This window comes from Panthera leo, chromosome B3 (assembly GCF_018350215.1).
Source record: "Panthera leo isolate Ple1 chromosome B3, P.leo_Ple1_pat1.1, whole genome shotgun sequence".
Lineage (NCBI taxonomy): Eukaryota > Metazoa > Chordata > Mammalia > Carnivora > Felidae > Panthera > Panthera leo.
The window spans coordinates 69,140,611-69,161,596 of record NC_056684.1 but is presented as its reverse complement, the minus strand read 5'-3'; the positions used below and the strand labels follow the sequence as shown (position 1 = coordinate 69,161,596).

Here is a 20,986-nt window from a genome sequence, read left to right as displayed (position 1 = left end):
TCTCTCCCCCTCCTTTGCGTGCATGTTCTCTCTCTCTCTCAAAATAAATAAATAAACAAAAATTATATTTATAGAAAGAAATGTGTCCAGAGAAGGAACTAAAAATAAAGGTGCTTTTTAATTTTTAATTTTATTTTCAAAATTTATGGTGTGGAGGAGGTGGCACAGGCTTAGTCTCTCTCAGCAAGTTCATTTTGAGTATAACTAAAAAAGATTACTGGCATTTAAGAAATGTAGAGTAAGCAATAATGTTTAAGGAATTGGACGTTTGTGCTCATGAAGGATGCAATATGGTTAATTTGGGTAGAAGACATTATCGCAGTCTCTGGCATAGGGTAGACTGGCCCAGTGTGATTTCCACATCTCACTTGAGGGCAGAGGGTGGACCTGGGCTACTCAGGTTCCTTCCTGTTCAATAATTGTTTCCCTGTTAATTGAGTTCTCTCCCTCTGGTGACTTGTGAGTTTGGGGAGTGTTTTAAAGTCGGCCAAATAACCAACAGCCATTTAATGGTCTGTGAGTTTTCTGGAAAGTGGAAGGTGATGGTGTTAAAACCTCAGTAACCAAGGAAACCAGTCCTGTGCTGGTGGACGAGAGGAGTGGAAATTTAACTGAGGCCGTCAAAAGAAAATCTGGCCATTTCCAGCATTAAGCCCAGGCAGTGAAATCCCAGGGAAGATGGGGCAGAGGCACATGTCCCTGATGTATCACTTGCCCCCTTAAGAGAAAGTGAACTGTCAGGGGCTGTGGTCAAGTTGAGTGTGGTTTGTACACTAAGCTTGCCCAGGAATGCTCAGAGTCTACATGCAGCCCTCCTATCAACATTGGTGTGTGTGTGTGTGTGTGTGTGTGTGTGTGTGTGTGTGTGTGTGCGCGCGCGCGCGCGCGCGCGCGCGCGCGTGTGTGCGCGCATAGGAGACGGGCAGAGAGAGAGAGAGAGAGAGAATCCTAAACAGGCTTTGAGATACAGGGCTTGATCCCACAACCCTGGGAGCATGACCTGAGCCGAAATCAAGACTCAGATGCTTAACTGACTGAGCCACCCAGGCACCCCAGATAATTTCGTGTATACAAAATCTTTTAATTAAATGATTTAACAAAGAAAAGTTTTTGCTTGAAGGCCTCTTAGTTGTATCTCTGGTTATCGTACGTCTCTCTATTGTGCGTGTCAATAGATTGGCAGAGCAAAATGCTGACTTTTTTCTTAGATCAGAACCACACCGAGAAGCAGACGGTCTTTATGGTTCCATTTGGTACCTTCTTTACTAGAAACGTTGTTGACATTGACCTAATTCACAGAATTTTACCTGGAGGTTGGGACTTGCAAGGTTGAGTAATTTGGTCGTTTTTAAAACCTTTTTTAGTCTGAATTCTTACATGAAGTTCAAGTTGTAAAGCAGATAAAATGAAACTGATTCTATTGCCACTTACCTCACCTTTCCACAAGGACCTCGTAAAGGGACCTTCACTAAGTATAGTTTAAAATTGCCATTTAGTCCAATGAAAGTTACTGCAGTCTAATTTCCAAACTACCCTTAAATTAAGGCAGCATAAACTCTCAGGGTCTTTGTGCTATCCCATAGTCTAGCCCTTCTATGGACTGCCGGCAAATGGTAATTTCCTTTCTGTGTCTCCTCTTTTTAGCCAACTCTCCGAAACAAAATAACACAGGTGAGAAAGATAAGATACAAGGACTTGGAGAAAGAAAGATAAGGACTGGGGATGAGTGAAGAGGCCTGGTAGAAGTGTCACTGAGTAGCTGTTTTGAGGATGGGGGTACCACTTTTTCTGTTCTCAGATTCCTCTGTCTCCTCTTCCTTCCCATATACTGATCACAAGGAAGGACAAGAAAAGAAGCTGTAGATAATTCTCTTGTTAGAGAAACACCTGAATTTGATTATGGTCTGGATGACTTTGTCTCCATTCATACTGGGCTAGAGAATTTTGGAGCTCAAATACTGTGAACATTGTTCTGGGCTCGATAGGTAATGTAGATATATGTGCCATATTGCATTTATTGTTTTTTTTTTCAAGTATGATCATGCTCTAATGCATATTTTTATGTAATACACAACGACAAACTTATTAGTTTACTTGTATACTAGTTATATAGTATATATATATATATGTTTTTTTAATTTAATTTTTAGCTGAAATTTGGCTTCTTGAAATACTACATAAAATTATTATTGAAAAAATTTAATGTTTTTATTTTGTTTTTGAGAGAGAGACAGAGCATGAGCAGGGGAGGGGCAGAGAGAGTGGGAGACACAGAATCTGAAGCAGGTTCCAGGCTGTGAGCTGTCAGCACAGAGCCTGACGCAGGGCTCAAACTCACGGACTGTAAGATTGTGACCTGAGCCGAAGTTGGACGCCTAACCGACTGAGCCACCCAGGCGCCCCTACAGAAAAATTATTTTTGCTAGCACACTTCTCTAATACCAAAAGCTGTCAGTGAACTCTTCAATTATGATTTATACATTTTTCTGTTGTTAAGAATATTTAAAGTGGTGAAGCATCAGCTGTTTCACAAAATGAGTATAGAAGATAAAACAAATGACCTTAATAGGGTCATAAATATAAAAGTTGGCAATTAGACTTTTAAGTAATCTATTTTAAAGCTTGGTAACATTTAAAAATTTTAAAGTTAAGGTGAATTAATATAATTTTCCAATTTTATACATTGTAACATTTTTGGTTGAATATATTTGACATTATTACCTAATTATTGAAATCAGTTCCCAGTGACTTTCTGTTCAAGAGTTTCCTTAAATTTTCTCTTGTATATCTTTCTATCCTGTTGCCTTTTATGATATAATTACATCTTGTGAGAAACATAGGAGGTAGTTGAAAAATGTGTGATTGACTGTGTTCAACCTCCTTATTAGGAAAGCCATTTCCATATCCCTTACTCCAGCAGAAAGTAAAATAAGGACCTTCAAAAGTTAGGTTTCTGGGGCGCCTGGGTGGCCCAGTTGCTTAAGTGCAGACTTCGGCTCAGGTCATGATCTTGCAGTTCGTGAGTTCAAGCCCCACATCAGGCTCTGTACTGACAGCTCAGAGCCTGGAGCCTGCTTCGGATTCTGTGTCTCCCTCTCTTTGCTCCCTCCCCACTCATGGTCTGTCTCTCTCTGTCTCTCAAAGATAGATAAACATTTATTTATTTTTTTTTTACAAAAAGAATCCTAAGTATAAAAGGCTTTCCATAGGCTCTTGTTGTTATGTGTTGCTAGTAACTTCCCAAGTTTTATTGGCTTATCCAAGGGCTCTTCATAATAAAGATAATCTTTAAATATTCTCTTGGCCAATGGTCGCCCTTTTGAAAGAAAAGGTAAGAGGATATTTAAAAAACAGCGTTGCCCAAACATACTGCTCAGTCCAGTTAAATTAAGCATATTGTAATTTAATGTAAATTATAGTTGTAAATTAAATAGCAGTATAGCTGCGGTGAGTAAAGCTTTTATTGACTCCGTTGTGCATATGGTACCTTTTTTCTCGTTCTTCTATCCATCATCGAAAGTGGGGTATTGATGCCTCTACCTATTAATGTTGAACAATTCCCCTCGTTAATTCAGTCAGTGTTTGCTGCATGTATGGTAAGCAGAGAGCCTGATACAGGGCATGAATCCATGAACTGTGAGATCATGACTTGAGCCGAAGTCGGATGCTCACCTGACTGAGCCACCCAGATGCCCCTATAATTTTACCTTTTAAAGAATGAGAGAAGAAAGAAGAAGCATAAGCATGTATTTATAACTTTTGTTATATTAGCTTCTTATTTCCTATTGCTAGTTTTGTACATTTGTTTCTGATATTCGTGTTCCTGTACAAAGTCCTGTCCTTACTGCAATACAGTTTTGCTCCCACCCACCTCCTTTGTGCTATTATTGGCAAATATATTGTTGGGCCCATAACATATGGAAACATAATTAAGCACATATTGTTTTAAATTGCTTTTAAAGTCAGTTATGGGAGGAGAGGCTGTATTAGATACGATTTGTAAATATTTTCTCCTATTCCGTAAGTTGCTTTCTCATTTTTCAATTAAGTTTTTAATTTTAATTCCAGTATAGTTAACATACAGTGTTATATTAGTTTCAGGTGTACAATACGGTGATTCAATAATTTTATACATCGCTCAGTGCTCATCATGAGAAGTGTACTCTTTAATCCCCATCACCTATTTCCCCCATCCCTCATCCATGTCACCTCTGGTAACCATCAGTTTGTTCTCTATGGCTAGGCATGTGTTTATTGGTTTGTCTCTCTCTCTGTCTTATTTTTTTTCCTCTGCTCATTTTTTTGTTTCCTAAATTCCACATATGAGTGAAATTGTATGGTATTTTTTTTTCTCTGACTGGCTTATTTCACTTAGCATAATACTTTCTAGCTCCATCCATGTCATTGCAAATGGCAAGATTTCATTCCTTTTTATGGCTGAGTAATATTCCATCATCTGTATCTATATCTATCTATATCTACAGCTATATCTAATTTACCTATATTTATATTTAGATATAGGCATACACACATACACCACATATTTATGTATTTCTCTATTGATGGACACTTGGGCTGCTTCCATAATTTGACTATTGTAAATAATGCTGCGATAAACACAGAGGTGCATGTATCCCTTTGAATTAATATTTGTGTATTTTTTGGGTAAATATCCAGAAGTGTGATTGTTGGATTGTAGGGTAGTTCTATTTTTAATTTTTTTGCCATGTTTTCTAGAGTAGCTGCACCAGTTTGCATTTCCACCAATAGTGCATGAGGGCTCCTTTTTCTCCACATCCGCCCCAACACTTGTTGTTTCTTGTATTGTTGATTCTAGCCATTCTGACAGGTGTGAGGTGATATCTCATTGTAGTTTTGATTTGCATTTCCCTGTTGATAAATGATGTTGATGCCTTTTCATTCTGTTGATGGTCTCCTTTGCTGTACAGAGGCTTTTTAGTTTGATGTATTCTCACTGGTTTACTTTTGTTCTGTTGCCTTTGCTTTGGTGTCTAATCCAAAAAATTGCCTAGACTGATGTCAAGGAGCTTACCACCTATATTTTTCTTCTAGAAGTTTTATGGTTTCAGGTCTTACACTCAAGTATTTATTCCACTTTTTTTTTTTTTTTTTTTTGAGCAGCAGCAGGCCAAAGTTTATTAGAATTTATTAGAATTAGAAAGGAAGAATAGTAGGAAAGCTCTCTTTACAGAGAGGGGACACTTGAAAGTGAATGCCCCCTCAAGTATTGAATCCATTTTGAGTTGACTTTTGTGTAAGGATAAGAAAGTGGTCTAGTTTCATTCTTTTGCATGCAGCTGTCCAGTTTTCCCAGCACCATTTATTGAAGAGACTGTCCTTTCCCCATGGTGTACTGTTTGTCATAAATGACCATATATGTATGGGTTTATTTCAGGGCTCTCTATTCTGTTTCATTGATCTATATGTCTGTTTTTATGCCATTACCATACTGTTTTGATTACTATAGCTTTGTAATACAGTTTGATACCAGGAAGCAGGATGCCTCCAGCTTTGTTGTTCTTTCTTAAGATTGCTTTGGCTATTCAAGGTCCTTTGTGGTTCCATACAAATTTTCAGATTGTTTGTTTTATTTCTGTGGAAAATGTCATTGGAATTTTGATAGGGATTGCATTGAATCTGTAGATTGCTTTTGGTAGTATGGATATTTTTAACAACAGTCTTTTAATCTGTGATATAGTGTATCTTTCCATTTGTGTCTTCTTTAATCTTTTTCATCAGGATCTTATATTTCAGTATACAAAATTAGCTTACTAATTTTGTAATGATGTTGTTAACATAATAATGATGGCTTTATAGTTTTCACATCGCTTTCATCAGTATTTTCCTGTTTGTTCTGTTTCTTCTGTCTTGAGATTTTGCATGTTTTGGCCCAGATTGTTGCAAAATGAACCAAACATAAAATCTATGGGAGTTTTGAAGGTACACCTTTCTCTAAGTTACATCAGATGTCTTCTAAGCTTTATTACTCTTTACTACCCTCTTGTGATGGAGGCTAATGACACCTCTTCTCATCTCTGCAGTTGGGTCGGGGGGTAATGAGATCATTATTCAGTGATTCTTGGAAGTTGGGGATTGGTGAGTCATTTAGCTGTTGGAGGCCCCAGCCTATTATACACACGTTGTAAATACTAAATGATGGTGAGGGCAGGGCCGTTCATTTTTCCTAGGTCCCCTGCCTCCCGTTTCAGGGCTTATGTCACTGTTAGTAGTTCCTCAGGTGTTTCAGATCATCATCCTCTTTAGCATCAAGCTAATTACTCTGCCCAGGCTTACATTTTTGCCATGTATTAGGGCGATGTTCACAAGTTTTGTGCTAACTGGATAAGTCTTTCTGAACTCTGTGTACCCAGTGGACCAACAAAGGAAAATTGGATTTTCCCAGATTAAACCCTGCTAGTATTTTCAGCTCTAGTTCAGTCCTCCCCAGTTCTCATCAGTTATGAAGCTGTTTTCTTTAGAACCTTCCTGGTATTTATTATCTAAACAGGAGATCTTACTCAAGCACATACCTTGAATCTGCTACCATCTTTTAGTTCTGAGAATTTCTCAGGAATGGCAGGTTCTGGAGGTTTCAGGGCATCTTTGCAATCCCTAGATTATGATGTAGTTTGCCATCTCTTTGTGCCATCAAGGAGGCTTCTGATGATATTTGAGGGCTGTGAGTAATCTTGAAAGGTCAATACTGTATCCTTGCATGAAAGCTTACTAAATTTGATCCAGGTGAGAATTACTGACTAGCGTTAAATCTGTTTGGGGAATTAGAAATTTGTAGTGGACAAAATAATACCACGCAGTCGAGTTCCTAGATGGAAGGGGGGAAAACCTATGTGTACAGTGGGTGGATCAGACTTCGTCCAAACTCGTTGGGTAATCTTAGCATTACTTATGTTGGGTCAGACATTTATCACCTGTCCTTTCATGTGGTGTAACATAAGGTTCAGAGCACCATCTATGCTGTATTTTAACTAAAAAATATTTAACTTGACCCCATTGGGCTATTCAGATTTTTAGGGCTTTTTTTTTTTAATCCATTATTTCCATAAACCATACCGCAAGGAAGCAGCCGAATAAAGGATGGGTCCTTCTGCACCCTACGTGTACTGGTCTCTTCAATAAATCAATGTCTTAAAGATAGAGATGGAACTAGAATCAAAGGGATTTAAGGGACAGTGAGATACAGGGCATGATCTTGAGTAGGATACCAGCTTGGACAAAACCAGCTCTAAAGCAAATTTTTGGAGTCAGACAAATTTGGAAATAGTCTGGATGTTATATGAAATGATATTTTCTGAGATGGAGGGATACAGAATTTTGATGAAAAAATTCTTGTTACAAAAAAATGTATATATAAATAGCGCATATACTTCTAGATGTCTTTCTAAGGTGTTAATAGTGGAACTCCTACTCTCCAGTGATAGGAATGTGGGGTTTTTATTTATCTCTTTGCTTGTCTCTCCTCTTACTTTTCTGCAGTGCACATGCCTCATTTTTGTGTTAACGAAAGCTATCTACAGGTAGATTGTTATAATATATTTCACAAGGTTTTTCTTGATGAGGATTTTATAATCTTTGGGATGCTTCTTTGAACCATGACTTTAGATTCTACATGCATCTTTCTTGTTTAAAGTTTAATTTTTTATTATAATAGGACAATTTCAAATACATACAAAAGTAGATAGGATTATATAATTATCAATTGTGCCCAGCTTATTTCCTCTGTACCCACCATTCCTCTCCACCCATTATTATTTTTTTAAATTTTTTAAAAACGTTTATCCATTTTTGAGAGAGAGGGACAGGTCATGAGCGGGGAAGGGGCAGAGAGAGAGGGAGACACAGAATTGAAGCAGGGTCCAGGCTCCGAGCCGACAGCACAGAGCCTGACGTGGGTCTTGAACTCACAAACCATGAGATCATGACCTGAGCCAAAGTCGGATGCTCAACCGACTGAGCCACCCAGGTGCCCCTCCACCCATTATTTTGAAGGAAATCCCACATTCTTGTCTTTTCATCTATAAATAGTCAATGTTTTTTCCTAAAAAATAAGAACATTAAAAAAAAACATGGTATGGTATCACTGCAAACAATAAATATATGAAATAATTGTATTCCTTCAATATAATCAAATATCCAGTCATTCACATTTCCCTGTCTCATAAGTGATTTTTATCTATAGTTATATTGTTAGAATCTGACTTCAAATAAGCTCCTGGGAGCCTCCGTGGCTCAATTGGTTAAGTGTCTGACTCTGGATTTCAGCTCAGGTCATAATCTCACAGTTTGTGGGTTCGAACCCTGCATCAGACTCTGCACTGACAGTGTGGAGCCTGCTTGGGATTCTCTGTCTCTCTGTCTCTCAAAATAAGTAAATTCACTTAAAGAATAGTAAAAGCTTCGTCTCTTTAGAAAAAATAAGTTTCTGACATTACAAATGGTTATGTGTCCATTAAGCTCTTTCAATCTGTAGGTATCTCCCTCCTCCCCCAGCATTTTTTCCCTTGAAAATTATTTGTTGAAGAAACTAGGCCCTTCATCTTTTATAATTCCTCAACTTCTGTATTTTTCTGCATGCTCTTTTTTTAATACTCAAGACTGGAAGTTGTACTCTTGAATGCACCTGAGCAGAGGTCCCATTTAAAACTTACAAAACTTATTTACTGTGTTTGTAAAATCTGTAAGTGGAAATGGTTGATTTCTATCCTAAAGTCCTCTAAGTTTAAGACTCATATAGCCTTGGGGTGCCTGGGTGGCTCAGTCCGTTGAGCATCTGGCTCTTGATTTCAGCTCAGGTCATTTCATGGTTTGTGAGTTCGAGCCACTCACTGGGCTCTGTGCTGACAGTGTGGAACCTGCTTGGGACTCTCCCCCTCTCTGTCTGCCCTCCCAAAATAAATACCTCTCTCAAAATAAATAAAAATAAGCCTAAAAAAAAAAAAAAAAGACCTGTATAGCCTTGATTGTTTCAATAAGATGAAACAACTAATGGGAAAGGATACATTGGGGTAGTAGGCATTAGCCCTATCAGTTACACAAATTTTTAGACAGGAACTTGCCAGATTTCCTTTGCAAAGTGAAAGGAAAAATTTACCCTGAAAATGAATTCAGGACCGTGGTACATTGGGGTCCTTTTGAAATATAATTTTGTATCCTCAGCTTGATCTATAAAATGCTCTTTGTCATGATACTTGTATACTATTTTTTGTTTTGTTTTACTTTACTGCTAAGGCTGTTATGGTTGAAATTTCCACTGCCTGTGTATTGATTTGTTTGTAATGATTGCAGGTTGAAGATGACAGTGATGCAGAGACCTTTGGAGAAGAGAATGAGGAACAGGGAAATTATTCTAAAAGAAAGATAGTCTCTAACTGGGATCGATATCAAGATATTGAAAAAGAGGTCAATAATGAAAGTGGAGAATCACAACGGGGGACGGACTTCAGTGTCCTCCTCAGCTCTGCAGGTATGAATTCCGGTTGCTTGCCTATGGTTTAGTGCTCTGAAAGTTGCATAAACCTCTTATTTATATTCCCTTTAAAGCTGCATTAAAAATTTTTTTTTATTGTTTATTTATTTTTGAGAGAGACAGAGACAGAACGCGAATGGGTCAGGGGCAGAGAGAGAGGGAGACACAGAATCTGAAGCAGGCTCCAGGCTCTGAGCTGTCAGCACAGAGCCCAACGCAGGGCTCGAACTCATGAACTGCGAGATCATGACCTGAGCAGAAGTTGGATGCTCAACCGACTGAGCCGCCCAGGCGCCCCATAAAGCTGCATTTTAGTAACTAGCAATTCATCCTTTTGTCCTTTGGGTTTTAAATTCAAGTAAAGGACAGTGTGTCTAATGGTTTGCAAGGAAAAAAGATGTTTCATTAAGTGGAAGCCAGGGATTCCATGTACTGATGTAGAAGGACTTAAGGCCTGGTTGAAATGGATAAAAGGCTTTATAGAAATGAAAATGCTGAACCATGCCCCTCTAAGTTGGGTAGTCCGAAAACAGAAGTGTTTTCTTTGATATCAGAGGAATCAATGCTTATGTTTATACAAAGCTTTACCAAGCTTCTAGAGTATGTGTTCTTTTCCCTTTTATAGCCAGGAATATGCATATTCGTGGATATGCACGTATTAGAGTCCTGTGTACCTGAACACGAAAACTTTTCTGTTTTGTTTTTGGACAGTCTTCTCTATCAATAAGGTGAAATGCTCATTCCTTCTATGCCCAGCTGTTGTTTTAAGATTGACTCTACCCTGAGCGATGTGCAGCAGTGTGAAGGTGGAGTAGGAGAGTAGTTACAGAGAGTGATGCAACAGAGCTGGCTGGAGAGATGGCTGCTCTCTACTAGAGTGTGGCGTGAGAATTGGAAGGACGAAAGGAGGATGGATTAGTGGTTTTCAGGGGTTTGGGATGGGAGGGTGGGAAGTGGATGCGGTTATAAAACGGCAACGTGAAGGTTCTTTATAGTGCTGGTACAATCTTTTGTCTTGTGGTAGTAGGTAGACAGACCTACACAAATGGTAACATTGTTTAGAACTTAATACACATGCACATGAGTGACTACAAATAAAACTGAGGAAATCTGAAGAGGATTGGTGCTTATATCAATGTCAGTATGTCCGTATTTCCGGTTGTGATATTATAATACAGTTTCGCAAACTGTTATCTTTGGGGGAAACTGGGCCAAGTACATGGGAGATCTCTGTGTGTTTCTTTTTAAAAAAATTTTTTTTTTAACTTTATTCATTTTTGAGAGACAGAGAGAGATAGAGCATGAGTGGGAAAGGGGCAGAGAGAGAGGGAGACACAGAATCTGAAGCAGGCTCCAGGCTCCGAGCTGGCAGCACAGAGCCCGACGCAGGGCTCAAACTCACAAGCTGCGAGATCATGACCTGAGCTGAAGTCGGACGCTCAACTGACTGAGCCACCCAGGCGCCCCTCTCTGTATTATTTCTTAAATTTGTATGTGAGTCTACAATGACCTCGACAACAACAAACAGCATAATATTGCCAGGTTAAAAAAATATAAAGAATTGAGAAGCAGAGAAATAAAATGAAAATAATATTTTCAGACAATTTGCTTTGAATTCCCTCTTGCCTCCAACTTTTACGTTGCTGTTGAGTTCCACCTTTCTTTTTTCTCATCTTGCCTATATTCTTGAATGCCCATGCCAGACTAAGAATCATAAAGTGATGAATTCTCTTTGAGCTTAATAGAATAAACCTCTTGAGTAGAAAAAAATTAACACGTGGAGAGAGTAGGGTGAGTGTGGGTCAGCAGAGCGAGGTTCAGACTGGTGTCCTTCTGTTGTACGCTCCCCACAGTGTCACCCTCTCAGGAGAGGTTTGCTGACGGCATCCAACTCATTGACTGTTTAGGGGCCATTGACTCCTCTTTTTGCCAGTCAGATGAGTACTGCCCTCTTGTCACCTGCATTTTGGCCCCTTGCAGGTTTATAAGCACCTTTCTTCAAGGTGAGAGAAAGGTAAAAGGTGGGCTGCTTAGTTTTAATTTGTGTTAGCTGTTCTGCTAAAGGACGGGGGGAGGGGGTGGAATGGAAGTAGTGCAGTGTGGACTACCTGGTTTTAATTGAATTAAAAGTATACTCGGTTACTAGGACAGTATCTGGGAAGTGAAAGATACTGCCTGAATGTCGGAAGGCGTTTCACAGTTCTAGTCTAACCCGGCGGCTATGCCCAGTGGCTTATGATTTTGACTGTTTATGTTAGCATTTTATTTATAACTTAAAGCCTGGCATGATTTGGCTCTCCTATGTATTTTTCTTGTAGTCTGTCTTTGCTTACTGATTTCTTTCCAAGTAGCTTGTTTATGTGTGATTGGTTTCTCGGGAGATCACAATTGTCCCATCTTCTGACATGTGCTTCTAGCTTTTCCCCACTGTGCTGCTGATGGATCATTTTCTTTTCACCATGTCATAAGCCTGAGAAGAGCTGCCATGCTTTCTTCATTGTAGGAGTAGGGCTATATTAGTTTACTTTTGAGAGATGGAGTACATTCTGTGATCATAATATATATACATATATAAATATATATAAAATATATAAAAAATATATATATATATATACTAAATACATATATACTAAATATATTTATATATACTAAATATATATATTAAAGATGTATTTAGTATATAATTTCTTTACTAACTACCAAAGTAACCCAAATTAGAAATAACTTATCAACTTTGAAAATTTGATTATCTTAACATTGGACATTTAAGTTCAGTTGATGATGTTACAGTCTTTCCTTTGTCAGTGTTGTTGAATATAAGGAGCACAGACCCCTAAGTTGAACAGATGTGGATTTGAATCCTAGTCTATCATGGTTCTGTCTAACATTAGGAATACTATTTCTCTTAGTATCCCGTGCAAGAATAGTTAGATGCAACAGTGCCTAATTTGATGCTGTCAACATCTTATCCCAAATTGGGTGCTGGTTTTAGTTCTGCTCAATGAGTAACCGTGTGCCTAGAATTAGTATGTATCAGAATTTTTTGTCCATAGAAGCTTAATTAACTACCTTCAGTAAAGTCAAAGTCTAATTTCTTGTTTTCCTTGAATGTTAGACATAATGGCAGTGGTTGCCAATAGAATTTGAAGATCCTTTTTCTGAGAAATTAAAAGGTTTTGGGTGTGGTAGAGCTGATTATTGAGTCTGCTTGTTGAATAACCAATGGTGGTGGTCTTAGCCTCTGAACATTTAAAAGTTGGTGATTTTAGGTTTCAGGTTAAGTCCTAAAATAAAATTTCCCCCTTTTCCTCCAGTTTGCAACCTATAGTTGCTCATTTGTTTTTCTCCTGCATATCTGTGTCTGCCACATGCCCTGAAGGATGGCCCTTGTTGTCCCTGCGACAGATGACAGACTTCATTTCTCTGAACTTTGAACTGTTCTTTATGCATCCTTTTTTATTCTAGAATCAGCTGTGTGGTGCATACACCTCTGCTCCAATTCTCAAATGCCATTTTGAGATGGACCTTTTGCTAAGAGTACCTCTAGCTTAATGTGTTGTTACTCACCCAGTAGGATTTACGTCTCAACAGTGAATCTTTGGGGACCAGTAATTAAATCCCAAGAGTGAATTTCTACTGCACACACAGTTGGTGTGTGTGCATGTTGGTATATTCATTTAGGAAGGTGGTTTGTCATTTTTCTGTAAAGTTGAAGATCTGGCACTTGTACCCTGGGAAGGCACTCTCGAGAAGCTATGGCGCCGATGCACACACCGGGAGACGTGTGTGCGCATTCCTAGCAGTGCTGGTCAGAAGAGCCACGTGAAAGCAACTCAACTGTCTACTAATGGTGGAATGAATACATAAGTCAGTGGATGAGCCGCTGAAACATACTGTGAAGTAAAAGGAACACTACATAGCCACAAAATACCTCCGTACGATTCTACTTACATAAAGTTCACACGCAAGAAAAAAGCAAGCTGTTATTTAGGGATGCATATTTGAATGGTAAAATGGAAACCAAGGAAACGGTTATGGTACAAATCAGGATCGTGTTCCCCTCTAGTAGAGGGGTGAGGGGTAATGATTGGGTAGGGGCATGCAGCAGGTGTCGGTGTTGGGGGCACTTCCTGATGTTGATGCTGATCTATTTTTTGACCTGAATAATGTTTACTTATATTCATTGGATAATAATAATAATAATCATCCTTCTCCTCCTCCTCCTCTTCCTTCTCCATTAATTTATTCATTTTTAGAGGGGGAAAGAGAATCCCAAGCAGTCTCTGACAGAGCCCCACACAAGGCTCAGTCTCACAAACCCTGAAATCATGACCTGAGCCAAAATCAAAAGTGAGATGCTCACCCGACTGAGCCACCCAGGCACCCTGAATAATTATTCTTTAAATCTTACCCATTCTTTTATGTGTCTCTCTACACAAGGAAAAAAAAAAGTCTAAAAATGGATTTCTAATGAGAGGATTTCAGTTACCACCACAGACCATGGGGAACATTTTGGGAGAGGCATTCCTTTTTGGCATCCCGAGGTCTTCAACACACAGGTGCCGCCTGCTTTGTTTCAGTCTCTGGCTGAAGGTCAAGGCATCTTGTTTTACTGAGGAAATGGGGAGAGGCCATTAGTTTGTTTGAGGTCACACTCTTTCTGGTAGGATTGGGAATCTTCAGACATCTTTTTAGGAGTCTTTCTGTAAGCCTCTGAAACAGACGATCGTGCCTACAGCTTTTCTTTTTGAACAATGTTCTTGCAGTTCTAAGTTATGTTTCACAAGCTTGGAGAATGGTACCATACTCTCACTTATATTCAGGCATAAGAATGTTAGATCTTTAAGGAAGTTTTCCACCCCCTACCTTTATTTTTTTTCCCCAAGTGGTGAGTCATTGAATTCATGCCATATGCTTTATCTACTCCTTTCAAGAAGTCACAGATAACTAGTTAGAAAAATGTGTACAGTGTGAGCAAGAGTGCACTGGGGCAATATTGAAGAGAAAAGGTTTTTTTTTTTTTTTCCCCCCACATGTTTCTGTGCAAGTCTATAAGCTCTGTTTATTTTCAGTGGAGCAAATAGAAAAAAAAATGAAATGATTAGACTACAGTTGGGTCAGTATAGTTGCCCATGCATATTTTCATTTAAAGCTATTGTAGATCTTTCTTCAATGACATTTTATGAAAAATTGATTGGGGGGGAGATTTTAATTATAATGATATTTGATTTTCCTCCCCACCCTTGGTATCCTTTTGCCAGCAAGTAGACTGAACGGGAAAAGAAAGCCTATCACTCTAGCAGCCCACGAAGCAGCCGGACAGCTGCATTTGTCCCCATTGACTCAGTTCATTTTTTTTCTCTTTTCCCATGGGTGTGCATTTTGTCAGTTTTTACTAATCTATTCTTGTTACAAAACAGTGTAGTGGAAGAACCTTCCCTTTAGTATTTGAATCATTTGAAATAACAGAAACAGAACTATGTATGCATTAAAAAAAAAACAACCTTCATTTGGGTAACAACAACAAAAAGAGGTTAAACCACACACACACAAAATAAATAAATCTTTCCTTTCTCGTAGCCAGACGAGGAAATGGGCTTAATTTGATTTTCTTTTTTTCAAGCCTCCAGAGATAAAAGCAGCTTGAATACCTAGAAGTTTGTTGGCTAAATTCCTGGTCTCTGCACCATTTTGTGTTTTTGCTGTCGTTGTTTCCATGCCGATTCTCCTTTGTCTGCTTTTACTGGTCCAGCTGCATCCATTTGATCATGTTCCTCATCACCATCCATGTTCACTTTCTAGCCGTGAAACTGTACTTTTCCTGGACAGCTTTAATTCCTCTCCCCCTTCCTTTAAATCTGTGACCTTTTCAAGTTCATTTGTTTAGGGATTCTTGTTGATCCTCCATGATTTTTTTCAGTGCTGTTTTTCCCCCCTGCCTCTCCTAGTACCTCCCACCTCTCTTCTCTGTTCCTTAATTGTAAATTAAGGCTTCTTTGGCTTTATCTAGTGCTGCTTAGCCTTTTCTTTAAATAGCATTATGAAGTCTATCCATTTCATTTCCCCACGATTTGAGAAAAAGAAGTGTGGATCTTTCCAATGGGTCTGACCATCTAAGTCATCCCAAAGTTTCAGCATTCAGTTTTTCCAGAGGATTCATGTCAGCACCTGGAGCACTTCTGGTTTTCTTCTCGTTCTTGTTTGGCATCTGAATTTAGCTTACACCTCATTTTAATCTTTTTTTTTTTTCTTGTTTGTAAAATAATACTCCTTGAAAAGTATTAGAAGGTCTTTATGCTTTTAACCAGTGTCTCTATAAACTTGGGCAAATTCAATACAATCAGACCCTGCAAACATTGATCGTTCCATGCTTTGTGAAATGTTGTTTTCGTTTGAATATTTTGTGCTTGACCTTTATCTTCTAATCCTTTATGTCACTAAGGATTGCATCAGCTGGAAAGGCTTTCATATACATGGATCTGTTTTTACATCATTTTTAATACTCATTGGTCATTGGAGAGATGTTTTGTACTCATCAGAGAGAGGTTTGTGTGGGGAGCTTCTGATGTTGGCTTTATCTTTATTTCCTCAAGTTTTGTGTTGGGTTTGCTCAGTGCTTCCATTATATTAAAATCTGTTGTTAGGCGCTTCTACCTATCGGATTTTAGTATCTCCAGGGGGATCGGCCTTTCATCCAGTGTGATCTGTCCCCTTCAAAAACTTGTCTCATGGAAAATTAAAGTCACTACAATAGTACTTGATTTGATGACAGATTTTGGTCCCAGAGTAGCCATTTTGTCACAATCACCATTTTTGGCACTTGGAGCTGTCTTTCTGGTCCTTGTCCCACTAAGCTGGGCCATAGGATCACCAGCAGTGATGATAGGGTCTCCAGTTCATTTTTAAGAACTGAATGTTTAGCATATTAGATAATTTAGATTATTTTTACTGGAAATATCTTTTTTTATTTAAAAAAATTTTTTTTAACGTTTACTTATTATTGAGAGAGAGACACACAGAGCATGAGCAGGGAAGGGGCAGAGAGAGGGAGAGACACAGAATTTGAAGCAGGCTCCAGACTCCAAGCTGTCAGCATGGAGCCTGACGCGGGGCTTGAACTCACAAACTGTGAGATCATGACCTGAGCCAAAGTTGGTCACTCAACCAACTGAGCCACCCAGGCGCCCCTGGAAATATCTTTTTTTAAAGTTTATTTATTTTGAGAGAGATGGAGATAGCGCAAGTGGGGGAGGGGCAGAGAGAGAGAGAGAGAGAGAGAGAGAGAGAGAGTCCCAAGCAGGCCCTGTCCCATCAGCGCAGAGCCTGATGTGGGGCTCGAACCCATGAAGCCGTGAGATCATGACCTGAGCTGAAGTCAAGAGTCCCACGCTTAACTGACTGAGCTGCCCAGGCACCCCCTTACTAGAAATATCTTAATGAAAGAATATTAGTGAATTTTTTTGAATGTGACTTGTATTCCAGATACAGTTCTTGTTGTTCAGTGTCTAACTAGCTGCGTCATCGAATTTGCATGCCACGTTCTGATAGCATCTACTATATTCCTCTCAACTGCTGCTGTCTCCTCTCTGTTTATTCTCATGGAGTCATACTTACTTTAAAAAGAGAAATACCATTATTTTTCTTTTTTCTTTTTTCTTTTAGAGAGCATGGGAGAGGGACAGTTTGGGGCGGGGGGGAGAGAGAGAGAATATCTCAAGCAGGCTCCATGCTCAGCGTGGAACCTGATATAGGGCTTGATCCCATGACCCTGTGATCATGACCCAAGCTGAAATCAAGAGTCAGATGCTCCATTGACTGAGTCACCCTGGCGCCCCATGAAATATCATCATTGAAAGGGAGGTTTTGAGAAGCAGAGCAAATAAATGCTCATGATCAATGTCCTATTTAAGTGGAAATTGGTAAGTTCTCTTTGCTGGCTCTAGAGAGAATACCCTCCTCATTCTCCTAACTATAATTGATACGATAGTAATAATTAATATATTTATATTAATTAATGGTGAAATTTGACATAAAGCTGATATGTAAGGTTTTGTCATGTCAATAAGATTAAGCCTGATTATTAATGCAATTCTTTGTGTAAAGAATACTGAAAGGCAGAATGGGGAAAGTCCAAGCCTTATAATAAAGGACCCTATAATACTAATAAAAAAAGAGAATAAAAGTTATTTTGGCAAAGCCTTGAATGAAGGTCCGTGGAGAACTCCTTGTAATCTAAAAAGCATGAAACACATGAATTCAGAGGCTATGAATTTAGAATTAAGATTAATAATCCTTAAGATTGTGATAGTAAAGTCATCTATTCCGGTAAGTGTAAGTGAAGTGTAGTGACTGTATTCAGGCAGTAGAGTGGAAACCACCCTTGACTGACGGATGTCAGCTGATCCCAGTCTTGATTCTGGTTGTCATTACTAAGTACGTGCTCTTGGAGGAGTGAAACTCCCGGAAGGTCTTTTTTAAAGCTGCGAACTAGAAATAATACCTGCCTTGCTTTAGTACAGGGTGCTTCTGAGGATCATGGAGAATTACTGGAAAAATTAGAGTGCTACACAAAAGTCAATCATTATTGTATAGGCAAGGAAAGCAAACTGTTGGGGTAGAATATGCTAGGTAAGTGTGATGGAGAGAGAGTGCGGGAGGGGGAGGGGCAGAGAGAGAGAGAGAGAGAGAGAGAGAGAGAGAGAATCCCCAGCAGGCTGCACATTGTCAGTGCAGAGCCTGACATGGGGCTCAAACCCACAAACCATGAGATCATGACCTGAGCCAAAATCAAAAGTAGGACATTTAACTGACTGAGCCACCCAGGTGCCCCTGAAATCAGGCCTTTAACTGGGGCTGTCATTAAAATATCCAAACATTGTATTGATATATATAACTAGAATATAGCACACAATGATAATTAGCTCATTTTTTCTTAGTTTCTTTGTAATATGTGTTGACCTATTTCAGTTTCTGCAACTATAGAGGTGACGCAGGGAAGTTGAAAGATGATTAAAAATGGGAAAAGCAGGACCTGTGATGAAAGGTTCATGATACTAAGGAAAAGAAGTCTGAGAAATGATTTAATAATTATGTCATATGTGTTCCATACCCAAGACAATGGAAGAAAACAAATGTGCTTAACTAAAATGCTGAAGATTTAGATAAGATATTGCTGTGCATTTAGTACATGAGATGTTAACTGGGCATCTAAGGGAGAGTTGGGGATCATCTTGATTGGAAATCTTTCAAAATAGATTTGGTCTCCTTTAACTAGAATGAGTTCAGCAATATTCCTTACTGCTGCATAGGGATGGGCAAGGTGATTTCTCAAGGCTTTTTCAACCTTATAATTCTGTTCTCTGGGCTTCTTGTAATTTCTCAGTAGTTCTATAGCATTTTACCCCAATGTGTTAAGTTAGCACATCTAGTGTTCTCAGAAGGGTTAGGCTTAAAACAGATGGGCAAGTGATGTGTGTGTGAATGGAGTCCTGTGGCCGTTAGTGACTCTGTGACAGCAGATGGGCCTGAAGCTGACAAGCTGACGGCAGTAAGAGCTACCACTGCCTGAATACCTACCATATGTAGGCTCTGTATAAGGTGTGTCATGTGTCCTTTTTTCTATGTCATTGACTTGTGACTGTAACCACAGGGTAGATTTCATTATCTTGATACATGTTGAAACAAAGTCTTAAAACCAACGGTAAATAATTTGTACAAAATTCACGTATGTGCGTATCTAATAAACAGAATAAGGAATCAATGTAAGTATACCTGGCTTCAAAGTTGATATTTGTCCCACTTGATACTATCCATTAAAATCTACAAATATATTATTATCTAAGACATACTTTTCTTCTATATTTTTTTTCTGCAAAAGGAAGCTTTATTTACACATGGTCTGTAGCTTGGGAGAAAGTTTGCGGTTGGTTAAGAAACTGCCTTTGGGTTGGAAGCAGAGACCCAGGCAGAAGTCTGGAGGCTTGGGAGCTGCCTCTGGGCCTTGAGGGTACTGCCCTTTGGGGTTCCTAGTCCTGTTGAAGGTAAGCCTTCCAATGAGGCCTCACCCAGCCCTGCTGGGACTGGGCTCAGGAGGTTGGTGATTTGTCCTGCTGGATAAGTTTCCTCTTCCTCCGGAAAGTATCTGTCCAGGAAGTCACAGAGATGGGAATCTGTGAGGGCAGGAACTGGTTCAGGATTTCCTCTAGGGCTGCTTCCTTGACACCCAGGGTGTGACCCCACTCATCTTGTGTCAGCTTCTGCATGTCCTAGAAGAGGACTCAGCTGCAGTTCTGGTTTTGTGTAGTCTAGACATGGTTGGTGCCCTTGGATCTCCCTGCCAACTTGTGGAAGAAGTGGACCCTGCCTTCCCAGGCCACACTCTTGCAGTTGTGATAGAAGCCCAAAGAGAGAGAGGTATAGGAAACTCATAGGTGCTGGTAGACTGGGCAGGTAATGGCGGCCCTTACCTTGGTAGAATAATTTTGGTGACTCTGGGGGCTCATAGTTGATTGGAGACAAAGAGCTAACCACAAAAAATGGTATTAACTGGTCTGGGAAGCAAGGGATGGGCCAAGAGATGGGTCCTGGAAGCTATAACTAGAGAGGAAATTGGAGGGTGATCAGAGGCTGGAGTGGGGGAAATCCTCAGGTCTATTCCACCCAACATTGCTGAAGCAAGAGAAAAGCCAATATGATAAACTAATTTGAGATATTTTAGATGGAAAAAAGCCTTTAAATGTACCTTTTCTAATGGAAATGTGGTATACTCAAAAGATTAATACGCCTGTAGGATCCTTCATCATGTATTTCTAGTGTACTGTCATGCCCGAAATGGAAAGGAAAGGACGCCTTCATATGATTTGTTATGAGAATACTATAGTAGTCTCAGCATTTTCAGCTAAGAATGGAATGATGTTCATGAAATACCATTATGTACTACTAATTTAATGACTGAATGTGGTATACATTTCCAAAAGAGTAGCTGATGATGTCAACATGTTGCTTTTCATAATTTGTGGTGAGCATTCTTCCTGGAAATTAAATCTGCCTCTTAAATGTGTACTTGGCACTTGCAAAAGGAACTTGATGGAGAGCCTCTCAGTCATTATTATCCCTTCAGTGTTGCATCCCTGTGTATTGTACACGAAGGGAAACATTCCATCTTTAATAATAACGCTGCTGGTCTTTTAAAATCATCAAGTTTTACATCTTTTCATGTGCCTGTTGGTCATCTGGATGTCTTCTTTAGAGAAGTGTCTATTCATGGTTTCTTCCCATTTCTTCACAGGGTTATTTGTTTTTCGGGTGTGGAGTTTGGTGAGCTCTTTATAGATTTTGGATACTAGCCCTTTGTCCAATATGTCATTTACAAATATCTTTTCCAATTCCATTGTTTGCCTTTTAGTTTTGTTGATTATTTCCTTTGCAGTGCAGAAGTTTTTTATCTTCATGAGGTCCCAATAGTTCATTTTGCTTTTAATT

At 39.2% G+C, this 20,986-nt stretch overlaps 1 protein-coding gene across 1 annotated transcript in view; it reads left to right on the top strand.

Moving 5' to 3' along the window:
- The window catches only part of AVEN (apoptosis and caspase activation inhibitor), a 197,796-nt gene that overhangs the window by 43,509 nt on the left and 133,301 nt on the right, over nt 1-20,986 (top strand). Inside the window, exon 3 of the mRNA XM_042943129.1 lies at nt 9,325-9,502. Within this exon, the coding sequence (XP_042799063.1) occupies nt 9,325-9,502 (178 nt within the window). The remainder of the gene's footprint in view (nt 1-9,324; nt 9,503-20,986) is intronic.